At 35.0% G+C, this 26,615-nt stretch overlaps 1 protein-coding gene across 3 annotated transcripts in view; it reads right to left on the reverse strand.

The window, feature by feature from the left end:
* Positions 1-26,615, reverse strand: part of LOC145664198 (uncharacterized) — a 39,942-nt gene that overhangs the window by 6,107 nt on the left and 7,220 nt on the right. For 2 of the 3 annotated variants that reach the window (XM_081730637.1, XM_081730639.1), the window contains exons 3-5: positions 19,164-19,263; positions 10,760-10,909; positions 8,992-9,127 (exon numbers count right to left, since the gene is read on the reverse strand). In XM_081730637.1, the coding sequence (XP_081586763.1) occupies positions 8,992-9,127; positions 10,760-10,909; positions 19,164-19,263 (386 nt within the window). The remainder of the gene's footprint in view (positions 1-8,991; positions 9,128-10,759; positions 10,910-19,163; positions 19,264-26,615) is intronic. The other variant, XM_081730638.1, reaches the window with a different exon arrangement.

The raw sequence follows: 26,615 nt of genomic DNA on the forward strand, positions 1-26,615 counted from the left end.
TTATTCTCTCCTGTACTGAAATTTTCTACATAATGCTTTTCAACCAGGAGAAAGTCCTCAATTAGTATTACACTGAAAAACTTAAAGTATTATTATTTCAAATTATATAGTTTCTCCTTCCGTCGTTCATTTGACTTTACTGTACAACTGGAATACACATTATCGTAAAAAAATATCGTCCTTCATTTGCTTTTTTTTTTTGTGTGTGTGTGTGTGTGTGTCTATCCTGTAATTGCTACTTTAACAATAATTATTATGTCCAGTGTATTGATTTAGAGCAGCTATATGCAACAGCCAACCCTCGGCCCACTAAGCTCTTTAATCCTTTCCGTCTGACTCGTTATGGGAAAATGAATTTCTTACGTAATCTCTTAAACTGACCTGGAAGTCTTTCTTCGATATGTGATTGCCTTGAAAATGTCCTCCGCGTTGGAACATCCAGTGTAGAGTGTATCGCCTAACATTGGCAAACTGGTCAAGTGTTTCAATAAAATGGTAAACAAATAAGAAGTTTCTGCTTTTCTTCAGTAAGTAAATACTTTAGTTCCCGTTATAACAGTTTTTTATGTTCCTGTGATATTAGTGTACGACGAACGACTTTATAAATTTAATATGGCTATTCAATTCTTGTGAAAATGCTGTACGTTGTTTCGTATGGCCCTCAACGTCATAAGTCCTCTGTGGTTGGCCCACTCCTTGTTCCAACTTATACATGCCTGGTTTAGAGCTTTGTGCACACTACAATATTTCACAAGTTTGTACAGCAAGTCAAGCCCTATCATTATGCCAAGCTTGATTCTTTTCCGAAAATGTGACCAAACATTTGACCGCCCATAACTCGGAAATCCGAAGCCCACTATATAATATTTCACACGCTTATATAGCAGTTCAAGGTCTACCATTATGCCAAGTTTCATCTCAATCGGATGAGTTCGGTTGAATTCGTACGATAGTGTTCTTAATGAAAGGAAAAAAAAGTCAATACCAAAAGGGCAGTAAATATTGTACATCCTCAGGTAAACTTATCCAATCTTTATTGAACTTACCAGGAATGCTTCTCAACTGTAAAACGAGTTTTGGATATTCTGAAAAATTTAGATAGCCCCTCGAAAGATGAAATTTATTCCAAAGTTTTAGTTACTAATGAGCATAAGTGATGATGGCACAATAAAGATTGGGGAAAAATGAACCCACACAACGATCAAATTTCAAGATAAATTCAAACAGCTTCAAACATATTAAGCAATCTATAAGAAATCTTACTAAAATTGTACACGCTATAGAGGTTATCGAAAGACACCATCAATAGTGTAAGTAATGTAGTGCTGTCAACTTGATATGCGCTTTTTTATTATTTTCAAATTGCACTACTTCATATTATGAAGTACATAAAATGACTACACAATGGGAACAAAAATATATGTCTAATATGTAGTAGTGTTGCAAACTTGTTATTTGAGAAGATAGATTGCAAAATACGCGAAAACAGGTCATGTTTTTTGACGAAAGTTGTTTCAAAGAGGACTATACTAACCTCAAGTACAAAAATATATACAATGGCTGAACATGCTGTCAGAGTAAAACATTATTTTTCAATAGTTTTGTAAAGAATGTTCCGAACCAAAAACTTCCCAAATTAATATAACACATTTCTATAGAAGGAGAGAGAGAGAGAGAGAGAGAGAGAGACGTCAAAATCACTATTTACCAGTTTTCGCTATGGTCTGGTGCTTAGCATACTAGATTCCCATGCACGAGATTAGGGTTCAAATCTTACCAACTCCAACCTTTTTTATTTTTCGTTTGGTTTTCTACTCAATTCATTCGACAGAAACACTGTAGAACAGTAGAAAACTTCCTACTTATGGAAGATATCGTCACATAGTACCATTAAACAAGCAATGTTAAATTGATGTAATAACTTTGCTACGTTGTTATATAAGTAAAAGTTGTATAAGTAAAGTATGTGAAGGTTTTGAAGAAGGTACAATACAAAGTATCTTCTTCCAGTAAGAACAACACAATTAGGGTGTTCAAATGACAAAGTGACAACTACTCTGAAATGTTACGTAGTACATTCACAGATGTCAAACAATGACGTAATTCATAGGTGTGAAGTTTGGATGCATAAAGAAGCAGAATAAGATAAGTTGTAAACGAAAGTAACAACTTCCCTTTAAGCTGATACATTTTATATGGAATTTATTTAAAGCAACGTAGTTGGTAATGCGTTTCAAGCTACATTTGATATCGCATTAAAAGCTACATCTAGCAGCTGTATGGGGAGGTTCTCAAACATCTTCATTCCACTGTACATATCATGCATCAAGAAGGAGATACTTATGATCTGAAATTGAGGCTCTAGTTACTTCATTTCCTTTGTTATTGTGTGTCCGAATATTCCAGTTGAATTCTTTAGATACACAAGAATGGTGGCAACATAACTGAATACGAATAGGTGTGCAATACCTAACAGTGTTGCAAACTTTAACAGTAATTTGAAGACAAAGTGATCCAGCCTTGATCATTGATTGGAATGGACCAGATCTGAATTCTGTAAAGTTACTGAAAAGTAATTTATACTCTTATAGCACTGTTTTGTCAACCGGCATATTTTCACTCTTTAATATAGTTCTCTTTAGAAATGGATCATATTTATAGCAATAAGTCTCCAACAAAATCGTTACCATTATAACAAGGCAGCAAAACCATTACTTTGACAGTATTTGTTTGATTTCAGTACTTGACGTTGCCTCAAACGTGTAGAAAGTTTTCTACTGTTCTACTTCCCAGATTTAAAAAAAAAAAAAAAAAAAAAAAAAACTGTAAAAAAGAAAAAGGAGTGGATAAGATTTGAAATCTAGTCTGCCGCGTGGAAATTTGGTATGCTAATCAGCAGACCACTGTGACAACTGATGAACGATGGTTATTTTACTGATTTTTGACGTCACACACTCTCTCTGGCTAATTCGTTAATGATTATTTTGCTGTATTCACTATTATAACCTACGGCTTTTATGCTTGAAATATTTTGACATGAGAAATATGTTATATTAGTTTGGAAACTATTCCGTTCAGAATATATTTTACAAAAGTATTTAAAAATATAGTTTTAATTCTGACAACAGTGCTGAGTCAGTGTATATATTTTTGTACTTGAGATTAGAATAGTGCTCTTTGGAATTACTTTCGTCAAAAAACATCACTTACTTTCGTTTATTTTGCAATTTATGGATCAAAGCTCTATCGCCACTGTATATAATCATCTCATCTACCTAATAATATGACGTATTGCCATTTGAAAAGTTAAAAAATGCATACGAAGTTGGCAACACTGTATTGCAGCACTGATATTCATAATTTTGGCTAATCCCTTTGGTACTCAAAACGTTATTGCAAGCTCTTATCAATTGCTTAAACATATTTGAAGTTATTTAAATTTATCTTAAAATTTTACTATTGTGCAGGTTCACTTGTACCAAAACTTAATTACTGATGTTCATTAGCAGCTACAACTTTCGTATATGTTACATCTTCAGATGGGCTATTTAAATCTGTGTTCAGAATATACGAAACCCACTTTATAGCTGGGAAGCATTCCTGATTAGCATAGTTGCAGACTTTGATCTGCTTAGTACGCATTTAAGAATTTGGTTCCCAAATTACAAGCTATTAAAGTTCGAGTTTCGGCGTAGCCAATTGTTTGAAGAAAAGGGAGGAAGAAATAATAAATAAATAAATAAAAATAGGATTTTAAAAAATAAAATTTACAAAACCTTCTTCAGACTTAACATAATGGTAGAACATTCCCAAGATGCAGAGACTATCCAACAGTGAGAAGTCTAAACATTGCTATGTTTTTTTTTTTTATTTATTTATTTATTTATTTTTGCATTGTATACTTAAACGATAATAAAGTTTTACTAAAACAACGAATGAAGGTTTTTTTTTTTTTTTCCTTTCTTCTTCTTGCTTGCTTGCTTGCGTGAAACCCACTTATTACACGATGGAATAATCTATTTCTCCAAAATGCAGAGATTTCGCAGTCTATATTGTAAAAAGACTGGTTAACAACAATTGTTACTTTGCAGTTAATATCACACTAGTTCCATGCGTTGGACAATATATTCGAATATTTTAATTTTGTGATTCACTGTTAAAAGGCAAATGGTAGCCTTCCACAGAAGATAATAAGCTATTTTTCACTCCTATCTAAGAACATGATATGCCACTACTGCAGCGTTTCTCAATGTGTTCCTTGAAGTATGTATTTGTGGTCCTTTCAGACTAAATGTTGTTCAAAAATAATAAAAAAATAAATATATAAAATAAAAAGAAATTAAGTGAACTGTGTGTCACACACTATTGTTGAGAATCTCTTAACAGACATGCACTGTACAACTGAATAAGGTAAAAATTACATAAATTATAATAGCTTATGTAGATGCATTATTACAAAATACTTTGGTAGTCTTTACTTATTAAAAAAAATTAAAAAAAAAAAAAAAAGGATTTTAAAATAGGATTCGAAGGATTTTAAAATAAAATCAAGGGAATTTTCATACTATTTTAAAAATGAAGTGTACTACTATTAACATATACCCAAACTATTTTTAAAAAATGATAAATTTGCTTCTGAAGGGAACAAGAGGGTGGTCTACAGAACATAGACTAATAGAAGTTCGAGAAATGCTGATATTGTGTTCACAATTCAACTATAATGATCACTTTTTTCTTTTCACTTGGAAGATTGAACTAAAAAATAACAACTTATACTTGGATCTCACTATTCAACACAATATAATATGCGTAAGTATAGTAATTATAATAACTATAGTAATTATTTTCAAAAATATTCTTAAAAACAAACACATCCCTCACTATTATAACGTTCACTTTTTTAATGCATGACGCAGAATCCCATCGTTTGCAAAGTACGAGAAATGAGTAGGGAGAAAGATTTTAACATCAGGTTTTGTTAAAAGTATTATACCGGTATTTTACCTGCTTAGATGGCTAAAAATAACGTATGGTGGCGTATTTTAGGATACGAATTCAGATTATGTCGATCCCTTAAAAAAAGAAAGAAAAAAAGAAAACAAAACAAAGAAAGAAAAAAAAAGAAAACAAAACAAAGAAAGAAAAAGAAAAGACTTGTAATAAACTTCTTAATCTGCTAATAAGGATAAACAGAAAAATGTACGTGGTCCCACGTTGCATTATTGGAGAGGATTGAATCTTATTTACTCTACAACAGCTAATGGCAGACACAAAACTGTAGAAGTAACGAAATGTCAAAATAGTATGGGGGAGAATCAAATGAAATCTGCAAAAGTGCCATTGATTTTTTTTCCCCAGGCGCTTGGAAATTTGTAGACACAGTTCATGGCGTCTTTCCGAGCTGGTAGTACGAAGCAGTGCCGGCAGATGAGTTTGGAGCTGAGTAACAGCTGATTTAATATGGTGGCACCACTATACATTTGCACCAACAAGGTACAGCCTGGAGTTATTCGATTTTTATGGAGTGAAGGTGTACAACCGATTGATATTCATCGGAGAATGATGTATGGGACGTCTCTTTGTCACAGCGACACAAGTCTACGAGTAGTGCAAGAAATTCACAGAAGGTACGTCTTTGTTGATTGATGTTCCCTGTTCGGGTCAGCCTCATCGAGTTGTGACGGAGGAATAGTTTTTCTTACATGGTATCGAAGCATTTCCCATCCAATGGCGTACGTGCACTGAACTATGAGGGGATTGTAGAAAAATAATGTACAAGCAAACATTCTCCCTCCAGTAAAGTAGTGGAATATTTCATTTGATTATCTTCGTATAATAGTAAGTTTTCCACCCTTTCTACACTTGGAGAAACTTCCAGAAATAATCAAAAGTGTAAGGTAACAGACTACCAAAATGCATAAATAAATAAATATGAACAATAATAAAGTAATCTTCTAGTAGTACTGTCTCTCTTTTATTGACACATCTGTTTACTTAAAAAAAAAAAAAAATCTTCGACCACGCATATTTATACATTCGAGCGGTAAACCCTTCTTTTTTAGTTTTTCTAATATCTATGAATATATCTTCAAAATGCTACTCTTACTCCCCAAGTTGAAATTTCGAAGAAAGAATGAAAGACTGAATAATTGAAGAAAGAAAAAAAAAGCTATCTAGTTGAGATTTCCAGAGGAATACGTGACTTAGAGCCATTCTAAACCCATCATCTCACTTTAAAATAACGCAAAATCAAAGAAAAAATATTACAATTTTACCACTTAGTATTCTCTAATGTTGTCTGTGCTTTATGTTCGATACTCTTCTGCCTTACGCACATCAATAGTCCTTTAAGATACGTAAAGCAAAACTTCTAGGACGTTGTTTTCTTTTGGAAACTGTTGACAGAAAAAATCATGAAATGGGTTCCATGATTTGTTGATATACCCTTCCTGTTAAATCAAACGATCACGTCACACCAAGCAGTAAAATATGCTCTGAAACATTAGTTTCTTGTTGTATGCTCTTTGGGAAACTTAGTTCTCAGTGGTGGAGAGTTAACTTGTGGCATAAAGCATTCCTGTTTGCTGAATTGACGTTACAGCTACAAAACTAGGCGGAGGCAGAATGTTGGACAAAATCGAATACCGAGCTGTGATTAGGTTCCTCTATTTCAAAGAAAATCGTCACAAACGAAACACACAGAGATGGCAGTTGCGTATGGTAAGGAACGTCCGTTTTGGGACACAATAAAATGCTGTAAGATAGAATTCAGATGTGGCTACACAAGTTTACGGGATGACCCAAAGAAAAGGTCGTCCTTGAATGGCTACAGACCCAGCGTGGTGATAACAGTTGAGCAGCTAGTGCTTGACGATAGACGTGTGACTATTAATTGTTTACCTAAGAACGTGAACCTTAGTGGGGAGTCCGTTCACAACGTACTACACGACATTCTGCATATGAGCAAATTGGCAGCAATATGGGTTCCCCGATTGTTGACATCTTTACAAAAACAGCAATGTGTGTAATGTGCACAAAAGAATTTAAACCTGTATCACAAGAACAAGAACGTTTATATAAACAGACTAATGACAATAGATGAATGTTGGGTATATGTATTTGACTCTGAAACCAAAGAAATAAGTAAAACATGAAAACATACTTCGTTCCCCACCTCCAAAATGGCTAAAATGTTGCACTCATTCAGCAAGGTCATGTTGCCCGTGATTTGGGACTGCAAAGGCGTAATTTTGCCTGATTACTTAAAAAAGCTACAACCACAGAAACGTATTAGAAGAACCTGCTACAAAAGACACAGGATGCTATCAAAGCAGAAAAGTTTTTTTTTTTCCTCAAAAGACCTATTGCTGCTAGCGTACTATGCATCGGCGCACCAAGCAGCAGAAACACTCACTCTTGTGCGTCAATATAGCTATGAGCTTTTGCCCCATCCACCACATTTACTCGATACAGCTCCATCCAATTACTTCTTCTTTCCAATTATAAAGGAACATTTGTGGGGTAGGCGTTTTGCGAATAATGAAGAGCTCATTAATGCGGTGGAAACCTGGTTTGCCTCCAATTCCGCAGACTTTTTTGCATATAGTATTAACAGACTGATCCATAGATGTGAGAAATGTAAGGTAATAAGGTGAACATGTAGAAAAGGATGCGTCTGTGGGCCAAATTAGAGATTTCTTATTCATTTATATTATGGGGAGGTTACGAACTTGCTGCCCTTTCCTTGCATTTACGATCAGGAAAAAAAAAAAAAAAGAAAGAAAAAAGAAAACTTTTCTACCTATGAGAAACACTTTTATATTCTTATATTGCAGTTACGCCGAATCTACTTATTAACAACCCCAAAATATTGTACTCATCGCTATATGATCTTATTTCAATATTCTTTTGATACTTCGGACCGGGTTGCGGCACTTACTTGAAGAAGAAGAAAAAAAGAAGAAAAAAGACCAGTTTTCATCTATTGATCTCAATTTTAAACCTTTCTTGTTCTCTTCGAAGTACGGCCACGATACAGCCCGAAATATCAAGAAAATACTGAAATAAGGTCATATAACGGAGAGTAACAGAACTTTTTAATTCAATACGTTTCAAAGTATAAATCAAGTTATAGTTCTTCATATACTAACTTATTGCATATTATTAACCCTTATTGAAGCTGCTTTTATAAGTTACTGCATCAAGAACGAACAAACTTTTGTTGCAGACTACATACGTTACTACTTTTCCTTTACTCAATATCTAATATAGCAATAATTTTAAACTTCTCCGCATTACGCATGCAGAGTCCAACTTCACCTTCTGTTAAGTATGTTTTCCGTACAATGAGAATCTGGTAAAATATAGAATGAAAAGTGCTTCTTCACCAGCCATACAAACCTGGCATCAGCTCACTAAACTTTTTTACTAGCTCCTAGAATTGAAGAAGTCATTATGTGAATAAAAAGATTCATTATTAATCAAAATATTTCTGAGGAGGTGACTCGTGTAATCAGCCGTATCAATAATGAAGTGACTCTGAAGATGATGGAAGAGTTGTCCAAATGGTTGAATTACTGAGATAAACCAAAGTGTACAATATTTTTGAAGGCCTGTAAATGTATTTTCTTAAAGGAAAAGAAAGTAAAAATTAAAATATCCCGAGTTTTCTAAGTTAATCTCATAAACGCAAATTATAATTTTGTTTACACGTAAAGTAATTTGGGAATTTTGTGAACCTGAATGCTCTTCTGTTTTATGGGGCAAGCTAGCAGTACTGTAAACTATGCAATGATGCGCACTGAAATTGTATTATTTTTTCTCTGATTTTGCGATATTCTGAAAGTGTGACAACTTGTAAATACTAGATGGTTCAAGCTTCAGTTTTATTTATTTATCACATCGTTCTATCATAGAGTTGGCATTAAGCTAATCGTAAAGTCGCCTAACTTTTCCTGAAACTAATAATGCGAATAAGCTTATGTAACAGACCTACGGATTCCATCTTTGGTGGCTCTGAAGGCGACGGCTGAGGTGGCTCGTCTTCTTTTACAGTGTCTTTCTGTGACGGCGAGGTCTCTCCTGTTAATGGCTTCGTCGCTTCATCTTCTTCCTCAAAAGGTGTCTGCTAAAAATAAATATAATATTAACTGTACGGAGATTTTTATTGGGTATATGTATGTGATGTGTGTTTGTGATTGTAACTATTATATATGTTTTTTCTGGCATTAATCAGCGCTATGCATAACAATTTGTATGTAATCAAATACACATAAAATACAATTTTGTATGTGTAGCTGTAAATGTGTGTTATTTTGTTTACCTTTTTATATTTGTAATTGTAATATTGTATACTGAGCATTGCATTGTTAAGTAGAGACAAGGAATGGCTAGTGTTAACTTCAGCATGTAAAATAAGACTAAGCAAAATAAATATAAATAAAACACGAAAATAGCACCCAAATGAAGTTTAACAATAGCAGTTTATGTTGTAAAATAATAATATATTCATTGTACTTTTTTGTCATTACATAATTTACCAATAATCTACATTAAATCTGTTAACCTATTAAGAACTATACATAGAACTAATTAGTAAGTATGGCTTTGAAAGGTATGGATAACAAGAACACACCAAAAGGAAGAAAAATAACTCCATATCGTAGAAATATTAGAACCATAAACATAAAACTGTAGAGGAAGTATCCCAATGAATACTGTAAATCGAAAACTACGACAAATAATAATAGTAATAATTCAGTTCGTATTAGGTAAACCCTACTCTGGTACTTGATAAAGCGGTCATGCCATACAACACATACTTCACTTCTAATTTCACGATAATATAAGCATTTTCTTCACGTTGTCCATATACAAGTTAAGTAGTCTGTTCGTGAAGATGCCCCTGAAGCATGCAACGGCTCACTCAACATTTACCGCCGTGAGAAAAGCACATTTGAAGCACGTCAAAACCTTGCGATTTATAGTAACATGAATAGAGGGCTGAGATGCATAAATGTGTCCAATTTTCATCCCCACCCATACATACAGTATCGATCGTGCCAGGTTTTTTGAAGATCAACACGCAGCTACAACCTTGAAATACTGTTTCGCTGTCATAAATATGTGGTTTGTCCAAAAAAGAGATAGCACTTTGTGATATGGATTCAGCTATCTAAGAATAGATATTATTATCTTCACTCCTCTATTCATAACGGAAATAGTAACGTTGATCGTTATAGTGTAAAAACGGTAATAGATGCGAGAAGCGGTTTTTCCATATGAATTCAGAATCACAAGAATAGGTTAACTCTCTATTTCAAACTGGAAGTGGTAGAAATCAAAAGGTTTTGGTTTCAACGTTGACCACTTTAAAACAAAAACAATGATAGACATAGCGAGAAGCGGCCTTCTAGAAATTGAATTCAGGTCATAGGAATAGGCTTTAGATTTTATCTTTACCTCTATCAGTTTACTCAAACTGAAAATGGTAGAAATATGAGATTTTCAATTATAACACTGATCGTTATAAACAAAAATAATGAGAAGCTTGTTTCTGATATGGGTTCAGTGTCGGGAGAATAGGCTATCTCCGTCCTTGCCTTTCTAGAAAATCTAGAAGCAGCAGCATCAAGTTTCTGAAACTTTCGGTTTCAATTCTAATTCATTTTTAAAAAGTAAGTAACCAAAACTAGGTCTATGGACGAAAAGTATGACAATAACAGTAAAAAAGAAACCAACTTTCAAATTTGGAGCTTACCTTAGCTGTACTAGGTGAAACTAAAGGTTCTGTATCCCCTTTGCGATGATATTCATTCTTCACTAGTAAGAAGTCTACTCCACAGAAGCAACGTGTCAGAGACAAAAATGATGCACATATCCAACTGAATGCACAACCCCAGATAAGAATCTGAAAAATTAAAAGCACATTTCCATTCTTAATAAGCAAGTTTGAAATAGTTCATATTCAAAGATCAGTAGCAGAGTTCACCGCTACTATATTTTATTTTATCATCAGAGACTTATTTGTTCTAGAAAAAACACTACCTCTTATGATACATAATGCTGCCTCACTACCAACCTTACTTGATTATCATTCTTCTCAACTCATTGAATGGGTATTAATTTTGTATTTAATTTGTCTGAAGTACTAAAAATAATGAAATACTAACCAGGAATCAAACCCGGTTCTCTGGCTTACCGCTGCACTAAATATTATGATATCTAATCCACTCCTAATCATTCCGATGCACTAAAGACTATGCTATCCAGCCTGCTCCTAGACCGTACCGACAGGCTAAACACTACGGTATCCAGTCCATTCCTAAATCTACCAATGCGGTAAATCTAGAAACGAAATGGATACCGTAGTTTTTACCGCATCGATATGTCTAGGAACAAATTGAATAGCATAGTATTTAGCGCATTGGTATGGTCTCGGTACGAACACTAGATAGTGTATTGTTTAGCACATTGGTATGGTCGATGAACAGATACTGAATAGCATAATATATAGTTCATCGGTAGGTCTAGGAAAAGTATTGGTTTGTATAAATTTCTCCTATCTCATATGGAAACTTCAGTGACATGTACAAAAAGTTTCATAATACGAAATATATATATATATATTATAAGACCTACTCACACTTAGCGCTCCAATGTTATAGATTTTGATGTAAAGATAACAAGATCATTTATTATGTTTGCTTGTACTGCTAAACTGACACTTCGAAAATTACTGGAGCTGTTCGCTATAGTTTATTGCCTTTTAAACTGATAGAACACGGTTACATATAGAACTCTCCACCGTGTATTACAGTATTAATTCAAATACAGTACGACATTGAATATAATACGACCGCAAGTTTTTGAGATGATCTTAATACAAAAAATAAAAATACCCAGCACACTTTGAAACATCAGATTGTCAAAAAAAAAGAAAGAAAGAAAGAAAAAGAAAAAGAAAAAAAAGAAAGAGCCCTTAGAGGCCAAAATTGACAATACTCTGATTGCGATTTGAAAATAACAATGTAACCACATATCGTCATATGAGAACCAGAGGAACGTAACTCCAAAATTGCGGTTTTCGTTTTCTTTATGCTTGGACATAATTTTGAAAGCTCCTGTTGGTGTAAATGGAACGTGACGTCATCTGTTTTCCTTGTTGATCATCTGTTGAAATGTAGGCTCAATTACCATCTTGTTCAAACACATCTTTCTAAGAAAATAATACTTTTGTCATCTCGCCTGTAAACCTATGAAAATGGAGTTACGTTCCTCTGGTTCTCATACGACGATATGTACCATTCTGTTAGATGACTTTCTGCCATCTTTCCGACACCATAATTCAGTCACTATAGAGCTTCTGTGGTTTCTGATAAAGATATTTTGACACATGGTTTTCACAGGCCTCTTCTGAAACGAACTTAACACAATTCAGGGAGTTCTGCAGAGACAGAAACAGATAATAGTCTGACAGTGCCAGGTCCGGGCTGTATGGTGGATGCATTGAAACCTTCCAATCAAGGTCTCTCAATTTCTGACGGGTTGTTAAATATGTATGAGATCCGGCATTGTCAGCGTGGTATACGACTCTCTTTCTGTTGACCAGTTTCGGTGACTTCTTTCGAATTGCTAGGTGAACTCGTGCTAAATTGTAAACAGTACAGGTCTGAGTCTATCGTTTAGCTCGTTGGCAGCAGCTTGTGATGCACGATGCCTTTCCAATTCCACCATACGTTCCTTGACATCAGTGTGGGCTTTGCCACAGATTGTGGAGCTTGTTCTCGCTTTGTTTACGATCTTTCCCGCACACTGTTGTTGTATGTTTGAATCACTCGTGAGCAGCCGCTTCAGAAATGGCTTCGTTAGTTTCAGTAGATTCGAAGATAGAATTTCCATCAGCTAAATGTTTTTTAGTAAAATTAAGTGGCACCCAAATGTGCTTCTTTTTCTAGTCAGTTTTCTCCACATGGTTTAATACTGTCTGGTGATGGGTGTTTTCAGGTCATTGGCGAAGTCATGACTACTTACCCTCCACTTCTGATTGCTGTGATTGGTCATTCACTACGAGGAGAATCTTCAGCATAGAAATTTTCAAAATGAAAACGACTGAACCATTTTTGACTGTTGCTTTTGATAACGTATCTTGCCCCAAAACAACAGAAATTTCTTACAAGCCTGCGCAGCATCTGCGCTTTATCGAAATAAAATTGTAGAATGTAGCGCACTTTCGCAGAAAGTTCACTCATCTTCACGGTGTAATACCTTACGTTTGATTACACGAATTTTAACAATTTTTACACATCCACTAGCTTCAACTGTCATCTATCAAATAACGTTAAGCTTGACCCGCTGTGACTCATATACGCTGAGATTTGAGGAACTAACGCTATCTCGTGAATAAAAGACTCATTACTTTTTAGACCCGATATTAAATAGAGTCCGGCACAGAAAGCTGGTGACCAGATTGATTATTTCACACATGGCCTTTTATTTCCGAAATGAACTATAACTTGAAGCGTCTTGCTTACAACAATTAGTTATGAAACATATGCCTCACTATTTTTAAAAATTATATTTTTATATTTCTTCAATGTTTTTTTTTTTTTTTTTTTCCATTTCTGATAACCGTATTCATGATTGTCGTAACTAAAATCTTTGCTTCTCCTTTTCTTTCTTTATCTCAATTCTGCGCAGACGTAATTGTTCAAGTTTATCGTAACATTATAGCCAGCTCAAATAATTTCAGTCGCCATGGAACGTTGGTCAGCAAAACATTGAGCATTCAACTTGGAGACTTAAACAAGTCAGTGATTGTTACTCAGCGTGTATTTCGTCGGTAATCCAATATTCATTACCATTCAGATTTAAGGTGTTCTAAGCTGCAACACATATCTGTTGTGTGATAGAAACTTTTTGGAAATAGTTTGCGCCGTAAAGAACATACCTTCAGCAAAACCTAGTACTATTCGATAATAGGGGTGAATGTATTGGAACAGCTTAAGTCATTTGAAAAATATAATTTTTAGAGAGTAGGAGTGGTATGTTTCATAACTAATTATTACAAGCAGAACGCTTTGAGTTATAGTTCAATTCGGAAATAAAATATCATTTGTGAAATAATCAACCTAGTCGCAATTTAAACTTGAAATCCTCAGATTTCTCTGTCGGACACTGTATAATAAAAAATTTAAAGTCTTTTTAAGATTTAAATCGCAGTCTTAATTTCACCCTCTTCTTCTGGTGGTCATGGAAAGTATACTCAGATCGATCTGAATACATCTTGAAAATACATTAATAGCAAATATTAGATGTCAATTAAATCAAACCATAACATGACGCATTATAATTACCTGTTTCCCATATATGTCTGACTTTAACAAGCCACGAGGCATCGCACGGTGGCAGGAGAGTGATACAGATCGTACAGTTATGAGTGGTATATTTTTTCTCAAGTGTACTGGGGTAAGTCGCGGCTACAATACGAATATGGTTTTTACGGAACTGTTTTTATACTAAAAGCACCGTACTATGTTTTGGCCAATACAATATTCTCCTCCTCCTCCTCCTACTTTCCCTACTTGCTTTATTCATCGAAGGAAGTCAAGATGTTGGCTTTTAGTGTTACCAATCTAATTCTTGCCAGTAAAAATTAGTAATGTGATTATTATTATTATTATTATTTTTTTTTTTTTTTTTTTTTTTTTTTTTTTTTTTTACAAAAAGTGTTTGTAAATAAACTAATTTTATGTAAGAAGGTAACCACATACATTCAACTACTACGCCATCAGTATAATCTAATTTTCCATGATATCATAATACGTAACCGAATTGATTCATAGTGTCACATTAAACTTTATAATCATGAAACTTCTTTTTTCGGTTGTTGTACATTTTATAAAGCACTTATTTCTAAAATTGTCCTGAATTAAATACCATGCATGATAGATATAGACGAAATAAGGAACTGCTACTGTAGTAAGGTTTGTCACCTATTCTAAGTGAACATTCGAATATAACTGACGGACTTATTTGTTTGTTGAACTTTAGCGTTCATTTTCAGCACTGGGGTTATATTTGACGTCGATCTACAGATTAAGGTGGAATCCCAACCACCATAATAGGTTCAATGCTTTTTCACCAGAACCTGATACCCCATGCACCAAACAGGTGCGCTAGCCACTAAGAATAGCTTTTCTTTAGTTGGACATTCTTGAATGCAACAGGGGAATACAAGAGCCTCCACAACGTATACTGTACTTAAATTTGCGGGATGGCAATTTTTTGGATTAACAACTTATTTAGTCTTCAGACGTGTGACTCAGGTCACAATATGATTCAAGAATGCAACCAGGAATGGCTAGTGGTGAGTAGGGCTAGGCAAGAGGAGAGAAGTTTTGAGAAAACCACTTCTACAGAGAAGATTTAACTTCAAATGAAACCAAAGGTATAATTCACCATATGAGAAAGCTGTTGGCTGCGTTTGTCGTAATCAAGTATCTTGAATTATATTTTATTATTGTCTTCCAGATGAACTACTTGAAAAAATATTACCCGAGAGCAGCCGTACTTACAGAATCACATCCCACCAAAACAATTTTCTAACAAACAAACAAACAAATAAAAAAAAAAAAACAGAAATTTAACTGTTACTTGAATGGCTGAGCACTACTTGAAACATGAGGCATGATGGCTTAGTGGTAGAGCGCTCACTTCTGGAGTGAGGAATCCCTCGTACGATTCCAAGTTTGTGATGAAAAACATCGCGTTTTCTCGAAGTTCTACAGTTTTCTCGCACATTCTCATTTCATTAATTACTTCATGATCATTCACTTTTATTAATCATCTGTGTCCTTCAGCTTAATCGTGATATGTAAAACTAGAAAGTTCATTCAATTCTTAACTCACTGCTCGAAATATCTATTGTCTCCTACAATAAATAGGATATTGCTCAAATAATTACCCTGTTATGTGTTGCTTATTGTCAGAGCATATTGTCATGAAGTTAAAAAGTATTTTTCTTAATCTATGCAGTAAACATGCTTTATTTTATGATGTGCTATGAAGCAGCAAAGTAAAGAGTTTAATACCAAACCGCATCATCTTCACGAGTTTCCTCTAGAATTCGTTCCCTACCGCTTCATAATTAAGCAATTTATTGAACAAATAAATCTGTAATTGATGATGGATTATTACCAAGCTTCACTAGCTGAAGTGAGATGTAGAAAAAGCGTTCGTACGTCAAAATAAAGGACATATTAAATATATATATATGATTGATAAATAAGTACACACCTTGGCTAATTTTCGAGGAGTCAACATGAACCTCCAAGACATTTCTGCTAGCGTGGTAGAAGCTTCCGTATACCCTCTGAGTAAAAATCTGCCACTCGAATATGCACCTAGTCCAGAACCGATGTCATGGGTGCTTCATTATCATGGAAACGCTTCAATGTAAGCCACTTTTTGTGGTGAAGAAAAAGAAAATTGCTGAGACCAAGGCTCTAACGGGAATGACTGAATAATTTCCATCGAAATCTTTGAACTGTCTCAACAGTACAAACAGCTGCGTGTAGGCAGATGTTGTCATGGATGAGAATAATTCCAGAACGTACTATTAATCTCCTCCGATTTTGGTCTATTATCTTCTGCAATGTCAGATTCTATGGTATCCTCACTGCCATTAGAATAGTTATTTTTATCACTTTTTGGAAAATAACATTCACATTACCCGCACACGAGGTAGAAGAGTCACTATCACTAAAGTTGGTTTATACTTCATGTGGCTCCATTCGTTTGATAATTTGTGAACGATATTTATTTATACATGAGATGTGTTGTCATTGAGAGACATTAATACGGAAACATAATTTGATTTAAAGACTGTAAAAAATGCATTATAATTAGCAATACGAACAGGGACGTGGAAGATCCCAAAGTGCAAATACGGGGAATTTTAAATTATTAGTTATATTTTGGTTACGAAAAAATCGGTAATATTAGATGCTTAGATATGAAACTTTGCAATAATTTCTAAACATACTTTTTATTTACTGTGTCTAATTTACTGTTTTGGTCTTTCCTGACACCTTCCTCTGTAGTTCTCGGTAATTCAAGTGCAAACCATCACACTTTTCAGAATTTTAACTGGACTATTTAGTGTGCATGGTAAACAATGATACGGTTAAATTTATATATATATATATATGTATATATATATATTGCAGAAGATTTTTATGAAGACTTACAATTGAGTGTAAGTTTGTAGAAATCTTGCTAACTTCCAATAGGCACTTTGTAAAGCTGCTGTTATATAATATTAAATCTATGACTAAACGTTAATGGTACGTTAAATTTCGATGATTAATAGACTTTTTCAAACTTGCAGATAATTTGTTAAAAAAAAAAAAAAAAAAAAAAAAAAAAAAAAAAAAAAACTAGATTTTCAAAGGAAGAGGATTCCACTGCAAGGAACTTATATGATCATACTAAAAACTTTATTTGACCCCATCATTGTTTATCGTGCACACAAAATAGTGCAAGATAAAATTCTCAGAAGTGACTGGAGTTAAATCTGCTTTAATCAACCCTACAGAGGAAAGTGCAAGTGAATATCGAAACAGTACAGGCAATAGTAGCTACATTAAATGTTAAGCACAGTAAATAAAAAAGTACGCTTACAAATTATTACGTGGGGCACGCTATATATATTTTGAGATGCCAGGAAACTAGAGGAGTGAGAGCTAGCAACATTGTATTTTTGAAAACCACCATCCTTCAGGAGAAATGGCCTGACGTCAGTTGAGTCGCTGCTGTCACAGAGTGCACGTGGTACAGACGAGTTCTTAGTGAAACATGGAGTTGTCCAGGGAACATGTGCGCGCGATGATCTACTCCGATTTCAAAGTCGGTTTAAATGAACAACAAAGTCTTGAACGGTTGCAACGCGCATTTGGTGAGGAAAGTCCATCACGGGCAACTATATTTCGGTAGTATAGCGAAAGGACGGATATCGCTTGGTGATGAGGCACGTGCTGGTAGGCCCTGTTCGTCAGTGACTGTAAACAACATTGAGCGAGTGTGACGTATGATGGAAGAAGATCCAAGATGTACCTATGCGTGGTGTTGGATCCGCAACAGTTAATTCAATTTTACATGATCATCTCCATATGAAACAAATTGTTAGTTGTTGGGTGCTCTATACGCTGAACGATTTCCAAAAGGTAGAGCCAGTAAGAATCGCGCGGGAAACGTTAGAAATGTTAAATAATTGAGATCATCGTGTTCTGTCTAAACTCGAAATAGGTGATGAAACATACATTCCATTTTTTGATGTTACTACCCGCAAGTAGAGCCGTCTGTGGATTCACGAAGATGACCCAACCCCAACAATGACGAAAAAGCAAAGGTCTATCAAGAAAGTTATGTACGCAGTTTTCTTTCGGAGTACAGGCTTAGTAAAAGCAATTAAGCTTGAAGAACAATGTACAGTTACAGCCACCTGGTACACCACAAAATCTTTACCTGCAGTGCTTGAGTCAGTCCCAATTCGCGGGTTAATGTTGCATCACTACAATGTATCGTCACACACGGCACAGCAAACAGTTGACTTTTTACGTGAAAATACGGTGAAGGTCATTCCACATCCGCCCTACTCACCTGATTTGGCCACGTGTGATTTCTGGTTGTTTTTTTTAATCTAAAAAAAAAATTACTTGGTCGACGTTTCATGACGGAGAAGTAGATCGATGAGGCAATTCATCACTTTTTTGAGAGCATTCCCAAAGGTGACTTGCTTCAAGCCTTTCAATTGTGGAACCTTCGGTTACAAAATTGCATTGATGTAGGTGGGGATTACTTTGAACAAAAATAACCCATTTGCATCAAACGCCTTGTAGTTTTCTTGTATCTCAAAATATATAGCGTGACCCTCATATAAACATGGATCAATTTATATCCTTAAATAATTATGTCACTGACATAATATATTGCCCCAGTAAGCCGAAGATTTTTTTCTTTGAACACCTGATTTACTCAACTGACGAAGCCCAACAAGACTGCGTGAAATATACCGCGTCCAAGTAGGCTGGGAAACACTTAATTAATAACATAAAAGCGTGGCGGAAATCTAAAAACTTCAGGAAAAAAATAATTATATTTACCTGACAGAAGACCAGATGCCGATATACATTTTGTCCATCCACCATTTTACCAGTATTACCCACTGGATGTTCCCATTCATAGAATACAAGCTGCTTGCAACTACAGAAATTAAAAATACAAGCCTTCATCAAAAAGACACTACTTATGTACAAGAAACTACAGAAAAATGTTATGTACAAAACTGAAGAAAAAATATTGTGATAGTGTTATGTATTTACAGAAGATAAATAGTGCTTTTATATATAGACAGACACAGATCTAATAAAAATGACAATCAAGTATATAATATAAAGTAACATCAATACTTACGAGTAATGAACTGCGAAAATACCTATAATAGGGATGGTCAACCGTTTTAGATCTGAGGGCTATTTTACATTTCAGAAATCACTGGCAATCTACTTATCTATTCATTAGCCCGCTGAATAGACAGTATGGCACAAACCACCGCGGGCTCCTTCTCACGACTTGTCGATCGACTGGTAGATCGAGGCTGACATGTTCGCCACCCCTGACCTATACAACAGCCAATTAAAATGTCGAGTGAATCTTTGTTAGTTTAATAACCAAGGTGAGGATTTTTTTTTTTTTGGTAAATTATAGACTTTCAGTCAAGCATCATCCCTATTTATCCTAGGATCATGGTTCATACCTCATTCTCTTCACAACAGAATAGCATTTAAAACGGTAACATTCACATTTTCCCTATCATGTCCCTGATAGGGAAAATTTTGAGGGAAGTCGGGATTTTTTCTCATTTTTTCTCTCTTTTTTTTTCAAATTTTGATCCCCTCTGGACTCCCCTGGGTTAACGTACAGATCTCAAATTCAACTGGAAAATACTAAGGGTGTACTAAATGTGTGTACAAAATTTCAAGCTTCTATCTTCAATAGTAAGGGTGGGAAAAATATTTAACAATGAGCTAAAAACATCCCCACAATAACCCGGAGGTTACGGAAATGAGGGTCTCTAGCATAAGTGTTGTGGAGAATAACAGAGTTTTATGATTAGTGATGTAATATAAAAATTTCCTCAGACATCTCTATCTATCCTAGAATCATAATTTGTACATTATTCTCTTCAGAATCAAACAGAGTTTCAAACGGTACTATTCAAATGTTTCCATCGTGTAGGCTATCTGGAGCTGGAAAATCAGGAAAAAAGGGATTTTCTGTTAAGAAATATCCCCTTTCTTACTTTTTACCCCTCTGTACCGCCTCTGTTTAAAGGCAAAAATCTGAAAAATACTAAGGGGTGCAGTGAATGAGTGTCCAAAATTTCAAACTTCTAGATGCAATAGTAAGCCCGAGAAAAATAATATCCCCAAATACCCCAGATTCCCGTATAAACAGGATCTCAGGTAACAGTTTCCTGAGACATCCCTATTTATCCTAAGATCATGGTTTGTACAACATTCTCTTCAAAACAGAACAGCCCTTCAGATGGTACCATTCATATGTCTCCATCTTAGGCTGGAAAATCGGGAAGAAAGCTATTTTTTGTTAAACAAAGATCCTTTTTTTTAAAAATACATTTTTGCCCCTCTGGACCCCCTGTTTTCAAGCAGAGATCTGAAATCATCTGAAAAATACTAAGAGCGAACTGAACGAGTGTGCAGAATTTCAGTCTTCTGAATGCAAAATGTAGACCTGCCAAAAAATAATAAAAATAGGCACAACAAAAAAAATCTTTTTAAAATTTATGACGTCATCACATCGTATGTCTCAACGCAGAGAGGCGTGAAAACATATGTAACGTGCTCTACAATGCCTTCAGTTCTGAAAAACCGAAGTAAAAAGCTTTATTGATACTTCTTTAATCGAATAATGAAGATTTTATCCTATCACCTAAAAATAGGTGATATACCGTAATTTAAAAAGTTAAGCGTTAAGGAAAAAGTGCAGCAACGCTTATCAAAGTGACGCTTTTTTTCCACAAAAGTTACTGATATTTGGCAGGGGCATACTTTTAAGGAAATTGTAACTAGCTTGCGGCACGAAATACATAAATTTTGCCTTAAGAGGGAGAAGGAGTGCGCCACAGCGGCCGGAATATTGGTGTTCAATTTAACATGGGATCTCAACCATTTTTTAGGCAAATCACGGTTTCATTTCGTTCTTTCGCAAAAATGTCTCAGTAGCGCACTAAATATGATGCATCTCATTTTAAAGGTGCAATTTGAACGCTGTGCGTGATATTTTCTTCTTATAAATACAGATAATTATAATCCAAATTCCCATAAGAAAATGATCAAAATCAGACGGAAAAGTCTTCTGTTTTTTTACAGTAAGGAAAAGAGCTAAAAACTCCGGACTTTTTTGAGAATGGAGTACAATCTTTGTATTTGTGCGCTACTGTACTATTTTTTCGCTGTTTCCAAAGACATCCATTTCACAATCGATGAGAAATTATATCCTTCATAATTGAATCTACAGAAATCAGAAATCAGATTTTTTCGTGTTCACGTACTTGACCGTATAACTGCTAGATGGCACTATAGTCATTCCTCATCCCACTTTCCTTCTCAGCGGGAGCCAGTCCTTTTGAAAATCTACATTGAACTTCTTAACAGGGGCGGGAGGAAGGAAATCATTGTGAAGAATGGGAACTTCAAACACGAGGAATGGCAAAATTTATGACCTCTTTGGTTGATGGTTTCTGTTTCAGCAGTACAGTGTGTTTGTAGATGGTTTCTGTGAGAAGTAATTTGTGTTTGTAGCGATAAAGTCAACCTTTCGACAAAAATTTGTGAAGGAGAAGCCGAACCAAAGTCTTCGTTTATCTATTCCAAGAAAGAAATGAAAACTTCCTGCAGGACTAAGAATATACATGCAAGAGAAAAAATAAGATACATTATTATAATCTTTAGGATACATTAATTCCCGAAATATTCTTTGTTTACCTGTCAAAAAATCAAGAATAATATGGTATAAAGCTCTTTCATCAGCTTCCATCGTACAACATACTAGACACACACATTTATATACATACATACATGTACATATATATATATATATATATATATATATATATATATATATATATAGTGGCGGATCCAGGATATGATCAAGGGAGGAGCTAAACCATAGCTTGCCTCTTTATCCAGAGTAAACAGGATTGAAGCCCATTTTATCCAGTGTATACCTGAGCGTCAAAGGGGGGGGGGGGCTATAGCCTCTATAGCCACCCTTGGATCCGCGCCTGTATATGTATACTATTTACAGTGCCGGAGTTACGTGTAAGCTAAACAAGCTATAGCTTAGGGCCCCGCTCTCTTGGGGGCCCCAAAATCTAAAGAAAAACTGGATTTCTAAAATATAAGAAAATTTAAAAAAATAAAATAAAATTTATATATACGTAGCAACAGTGCTTCCTGCTGTGTAGCCTACGTTCGTGTAATTAATAGGGCTCCTTCTACCAGTCTGCTTCCTAAATTATCTCTAGTTTCTTCATTGCTGTATGTAGGGTGCCTATGTTCATCTGGACACATAAAGGACCCCATTACCTTCAACAGCTTGGGGCCCCACTAAACCTAAATCCGACTCTGACTATTTATGCATGTTTGCTCCCTATTTTTTCGAAGCAGTGTTTCTTTGATATTGCTTCCAATTCCGGCAGGTTTTACCAAGGGGGGAAGAATCCTTACTCATTCCAGGCATTCAAACTAGGGACTGGACTACTTGCTTCCAACATTCTGTCCCCCATGTTTCCCGGTCTGAATCAATTGTCTAAAGCCCATAAAACATTCAAATTCATATGTAGATGTTGCTCATCAGTGTCGACACCTAAATATTTCTCAATCAACGGTAGGGGTGTTTGGTATCCTCAATCTGTCTCCCTCTTATTAGCGGAGCGGTAGCAATTCTTTAAAAAAAAAATGCTTTTTAATGTATGTAGTAACGCATAGGAAACTAAATTTTAATATACCCTAGTAGTATAGAAACGTACCATACGGTACCTTACCAAAATAAACACCCTATGCCAAGGACGAAACATTAACAATAATAAAAAAAAGATAATAATAAACATTTTAAACACGGAGCTGACGGCTGATATCATGTTGGTCCCTCTTATTTATTTGTTTCTTCAGTTCTGTTTCTCTTTTAGCCAAAAGAAAAGAATTTCACTCTTCTGTCCCATTTACAGCCGTAACCATCCCCCTCCTACGCTGTCCAACTTTGACCACATGCAGGGGAAAACGAAGGAAAAGGACAGGTGCATTTGCTTTGACGGCATTTCAGCGACAACCCCATCTGTTGCCAAAATAAGGAAACACTTTGAACTGCAAAGAGAAACTCTATCTTCGATTTGTCAAGGTCACTTGACTCCCGCCGGCTCTTAAATTATGAAATCTTTAAAAAAAAAAAAAAAATCGGAGAGGAAATAGAACACTTCTAAATACGCCCTATTATCTGGGAACAAATATATAGACGTGCACACAAAAGAATCTTCGTCTTAAATGTCGATGGTGATTTCCTCGTTGGAATAGTTAACGATTTACAATATAAACCCTATGTTACGAAGAGAAGAAAACAGGATTGCCCTGTTACCCGTTCAAAACGGGATTTTCCCTATCATTCTCTGCATGACACTTGTTTTCATACTATGCTGTGCATACTGTACATTTGAGTCTCATTGTGTTATGATTATCATCTCTCATAATCGAAATAACAGAACAGAAACGGGACTTTACTTATTTTCACTGTAAATTATTTCGGAATTTGATTTAAATCAGACTGATTTAAATCAATCCACCCTGACATCAATCGATGAAGCACATAAAACTGATCAAAATGGTATACTTCTGGATAAACTCTCATGAGGTAGGTTTCGAGAAAATTGAGGAAAATGAATTTTAGTGACGCTAAAAAGTATATTATTCGTTGCTAACACTAATTGTCACTTTTTATTTTGCTGGAAGAAATTGTTATTCATTTATGTAACCAAAATACACTGTTAACTAGTAGACTGTTGTTTGTATTTTCCTAACCGTGACTCACATACTCTCTACGCGCATACTATTTATGTAATACTTTGTATTTCACTGAGTTTGTTAAACGCAGAAACAGAAACGTTTCTACCTTTGAATAACAGGAAATTCTTTTGTCTCTGTTATGCAGCATATTGAAGACCTACAAGATGAGATGATAATACAAAAGATCTTCAGGAATCAATTCCAATTGTACTGTCTGGCACACGGTAACATCTTGTGTTCCTGCAGTGATAAACTTACAAGCTCCTTAAAGCCCTCGAGATCACTTGACACATCTCCTGGTGATTTTTTCTTGGGAATATGTGAAAGACAAGTATTCGTACTACTTCCACAGGACTAACGCAGTTGCAAAAGCAGATACGCGACGCAACCCGAAATCCAATTCACTGATGATACTTGTACTATGCTATTGCGGGTTGACATGAACTTGACTATCACTATTATTGTTCATTTGATAAAATGCTTATCTACTATCAGTAAAAATTATGACATCTTAAAGTATCGAAAAAGACACTTTTTTTTAATGAACTTTCTAGTTTAAAGTCCTACGATTATGTTCTGATGCAAAGGGAAACGATGATGATGAGAATGAATGAACTGGTGCGGTGCAATGAAGAAACTGGGAGGAAATGGAAGAACCTCGAGCAAACCCATGCACAAGGCGTTCATCTACTTCAAAGTCCACATGATACCAGCTGAGATCAAATCAGGGAACCTACGCATCTGAGGTGAACGGTCTTACTGAGCCACCGCAAAGTCAATTTGAAAATCTTTTTGAAATACTGGATTCTGGAACAGAGACTACGAAATAGTTGGGTTCTACAGAACAGACACAAGTTGGTTCATGCTTCTATTCACTAATTCTATTACACAGCAAATACTTCCTGTGCATGTGTATTTGTAAATGTTTCAAGTTAAAAAACATATGTCAAAATGTATTACAATATCCTCAATTTGCTGAGTAATTCACAGTTCATAAGCCTACTTGAATGTTAGTTCAAAATTGTTACTTGAGAGTTTTCATTACCCATAAATTAGGAAGATGAGAAAGTCTTACTATCAAAATACGAACTCATCCCATCATTGCTATTCCACAGGATTACCAAGGATTATTATTATTATTATTATTATTATTATTATTAATTGCGCCAAAGAACAGATAGGTGCTTCGAAACCGCTGTTTTAGGGTATGAGAACTTATACTTACTGTTAACTATCGTTTAGACATCTGGAACGTTACAAAAGAAGCCAACATTCAACAGCTATGAATATCTATGACTGTGTGTAAGTGTCTGTAAAACTAAGTTGAAAAATTTACCTTTCATGGTACATCGGTATGTCCACAATAAATTAATTCCAGCAGTCAGATTTTTCTCCGCTTTATATTATTTATTTTGAATTGCTTTCCACAACAAATTTATTCCAACAGCCACAGGTAACTTTACTTGTATTATTCACTTTGAATTACCTCCACATTAAATTCATCCCAGCTGTTATGATTAACTTTTTTTATATATATCAATCGTTATGCTTTCCTCCTTTTTGCGCCATTCATTTTGAAACAAAAAATTAAATGAAATCTTTAGTTTTACGTCTCACGCTTATGCCGGCTACGATAAAGGGGACGGTGACGGTGAGAAATGAATGGCAGGATCGTATGAACAAAATGGGAGAAAACGAAGGAATCCCGAGAAAACTCACGCACACAGTGCCATTCACTTTGAACTGCCACTAAAGAAAGCTAGTGAAGAAGTAGAAAAGTTATTACCATGGTTTTACACTAAATGTCTTCGACAAGACACAGCTCTCGAGAAGTGCTATACTTATATTATTCCATAATAAAGTGCACAGAAACTATTCAATTACAGATTTGTAAGTCTTGTCCTTACAATTTACAAAGTATTTACAAAAGCACTGTCTCCCATTAGAGAATAACTTGTTCAGCTAATAAATAATAAATAATGATAATAATTTCACAATTATTCACTTCCATTAATTATCCGTCTCCTTTAGCCGTGGGACGTTAAACTAAAATTTCATTTTATTTTCACCATTCGGTGCTGCATACGAGGCTTTGTGCCCTTACGGAGGATCAAGTCCCTGACCACGAGTACACACAGGATGTGCATTAGTCACTAAGTGGCTCTGCACATCAAAGTACGTCATGATAAATAAATTATATTATTATATATCTACAAAAATACTCTTTAAGTTTTGTCAAATTAACTCTATTTGGAATGATCTTTTTACTTCATACTGCTACCGGTTAGAAAGAAAAGAGGCATAACAACATGAACAATGATTAGCTGCAAAGTATATTACGTTAGTTCTGTGCCATAGTATTTTTTATATGAAGTACGGTATCTACTTCAAATTACTTTCATTCTTTACACTTTCCAACATACTTTAACCTTTTACAGACTTAAGTAAGCTAATGATGAGGAAGTGTAACTCGAA

The sequence above is a fragment of the Thermobia domestica genome, chromosome 11, assembly GCF_964235325.1.
Source record: "Thermobia domestica chromosome 11, izTheDome1.hap1.1, whole genome shotgun sequence".
Classification (NCBI taxonomy): Eukaryota; Metazoa; Arthropoda; class Insecta; order Zygentoma; family Lepismatidae; genus Thermobia; species Thermobia domestica.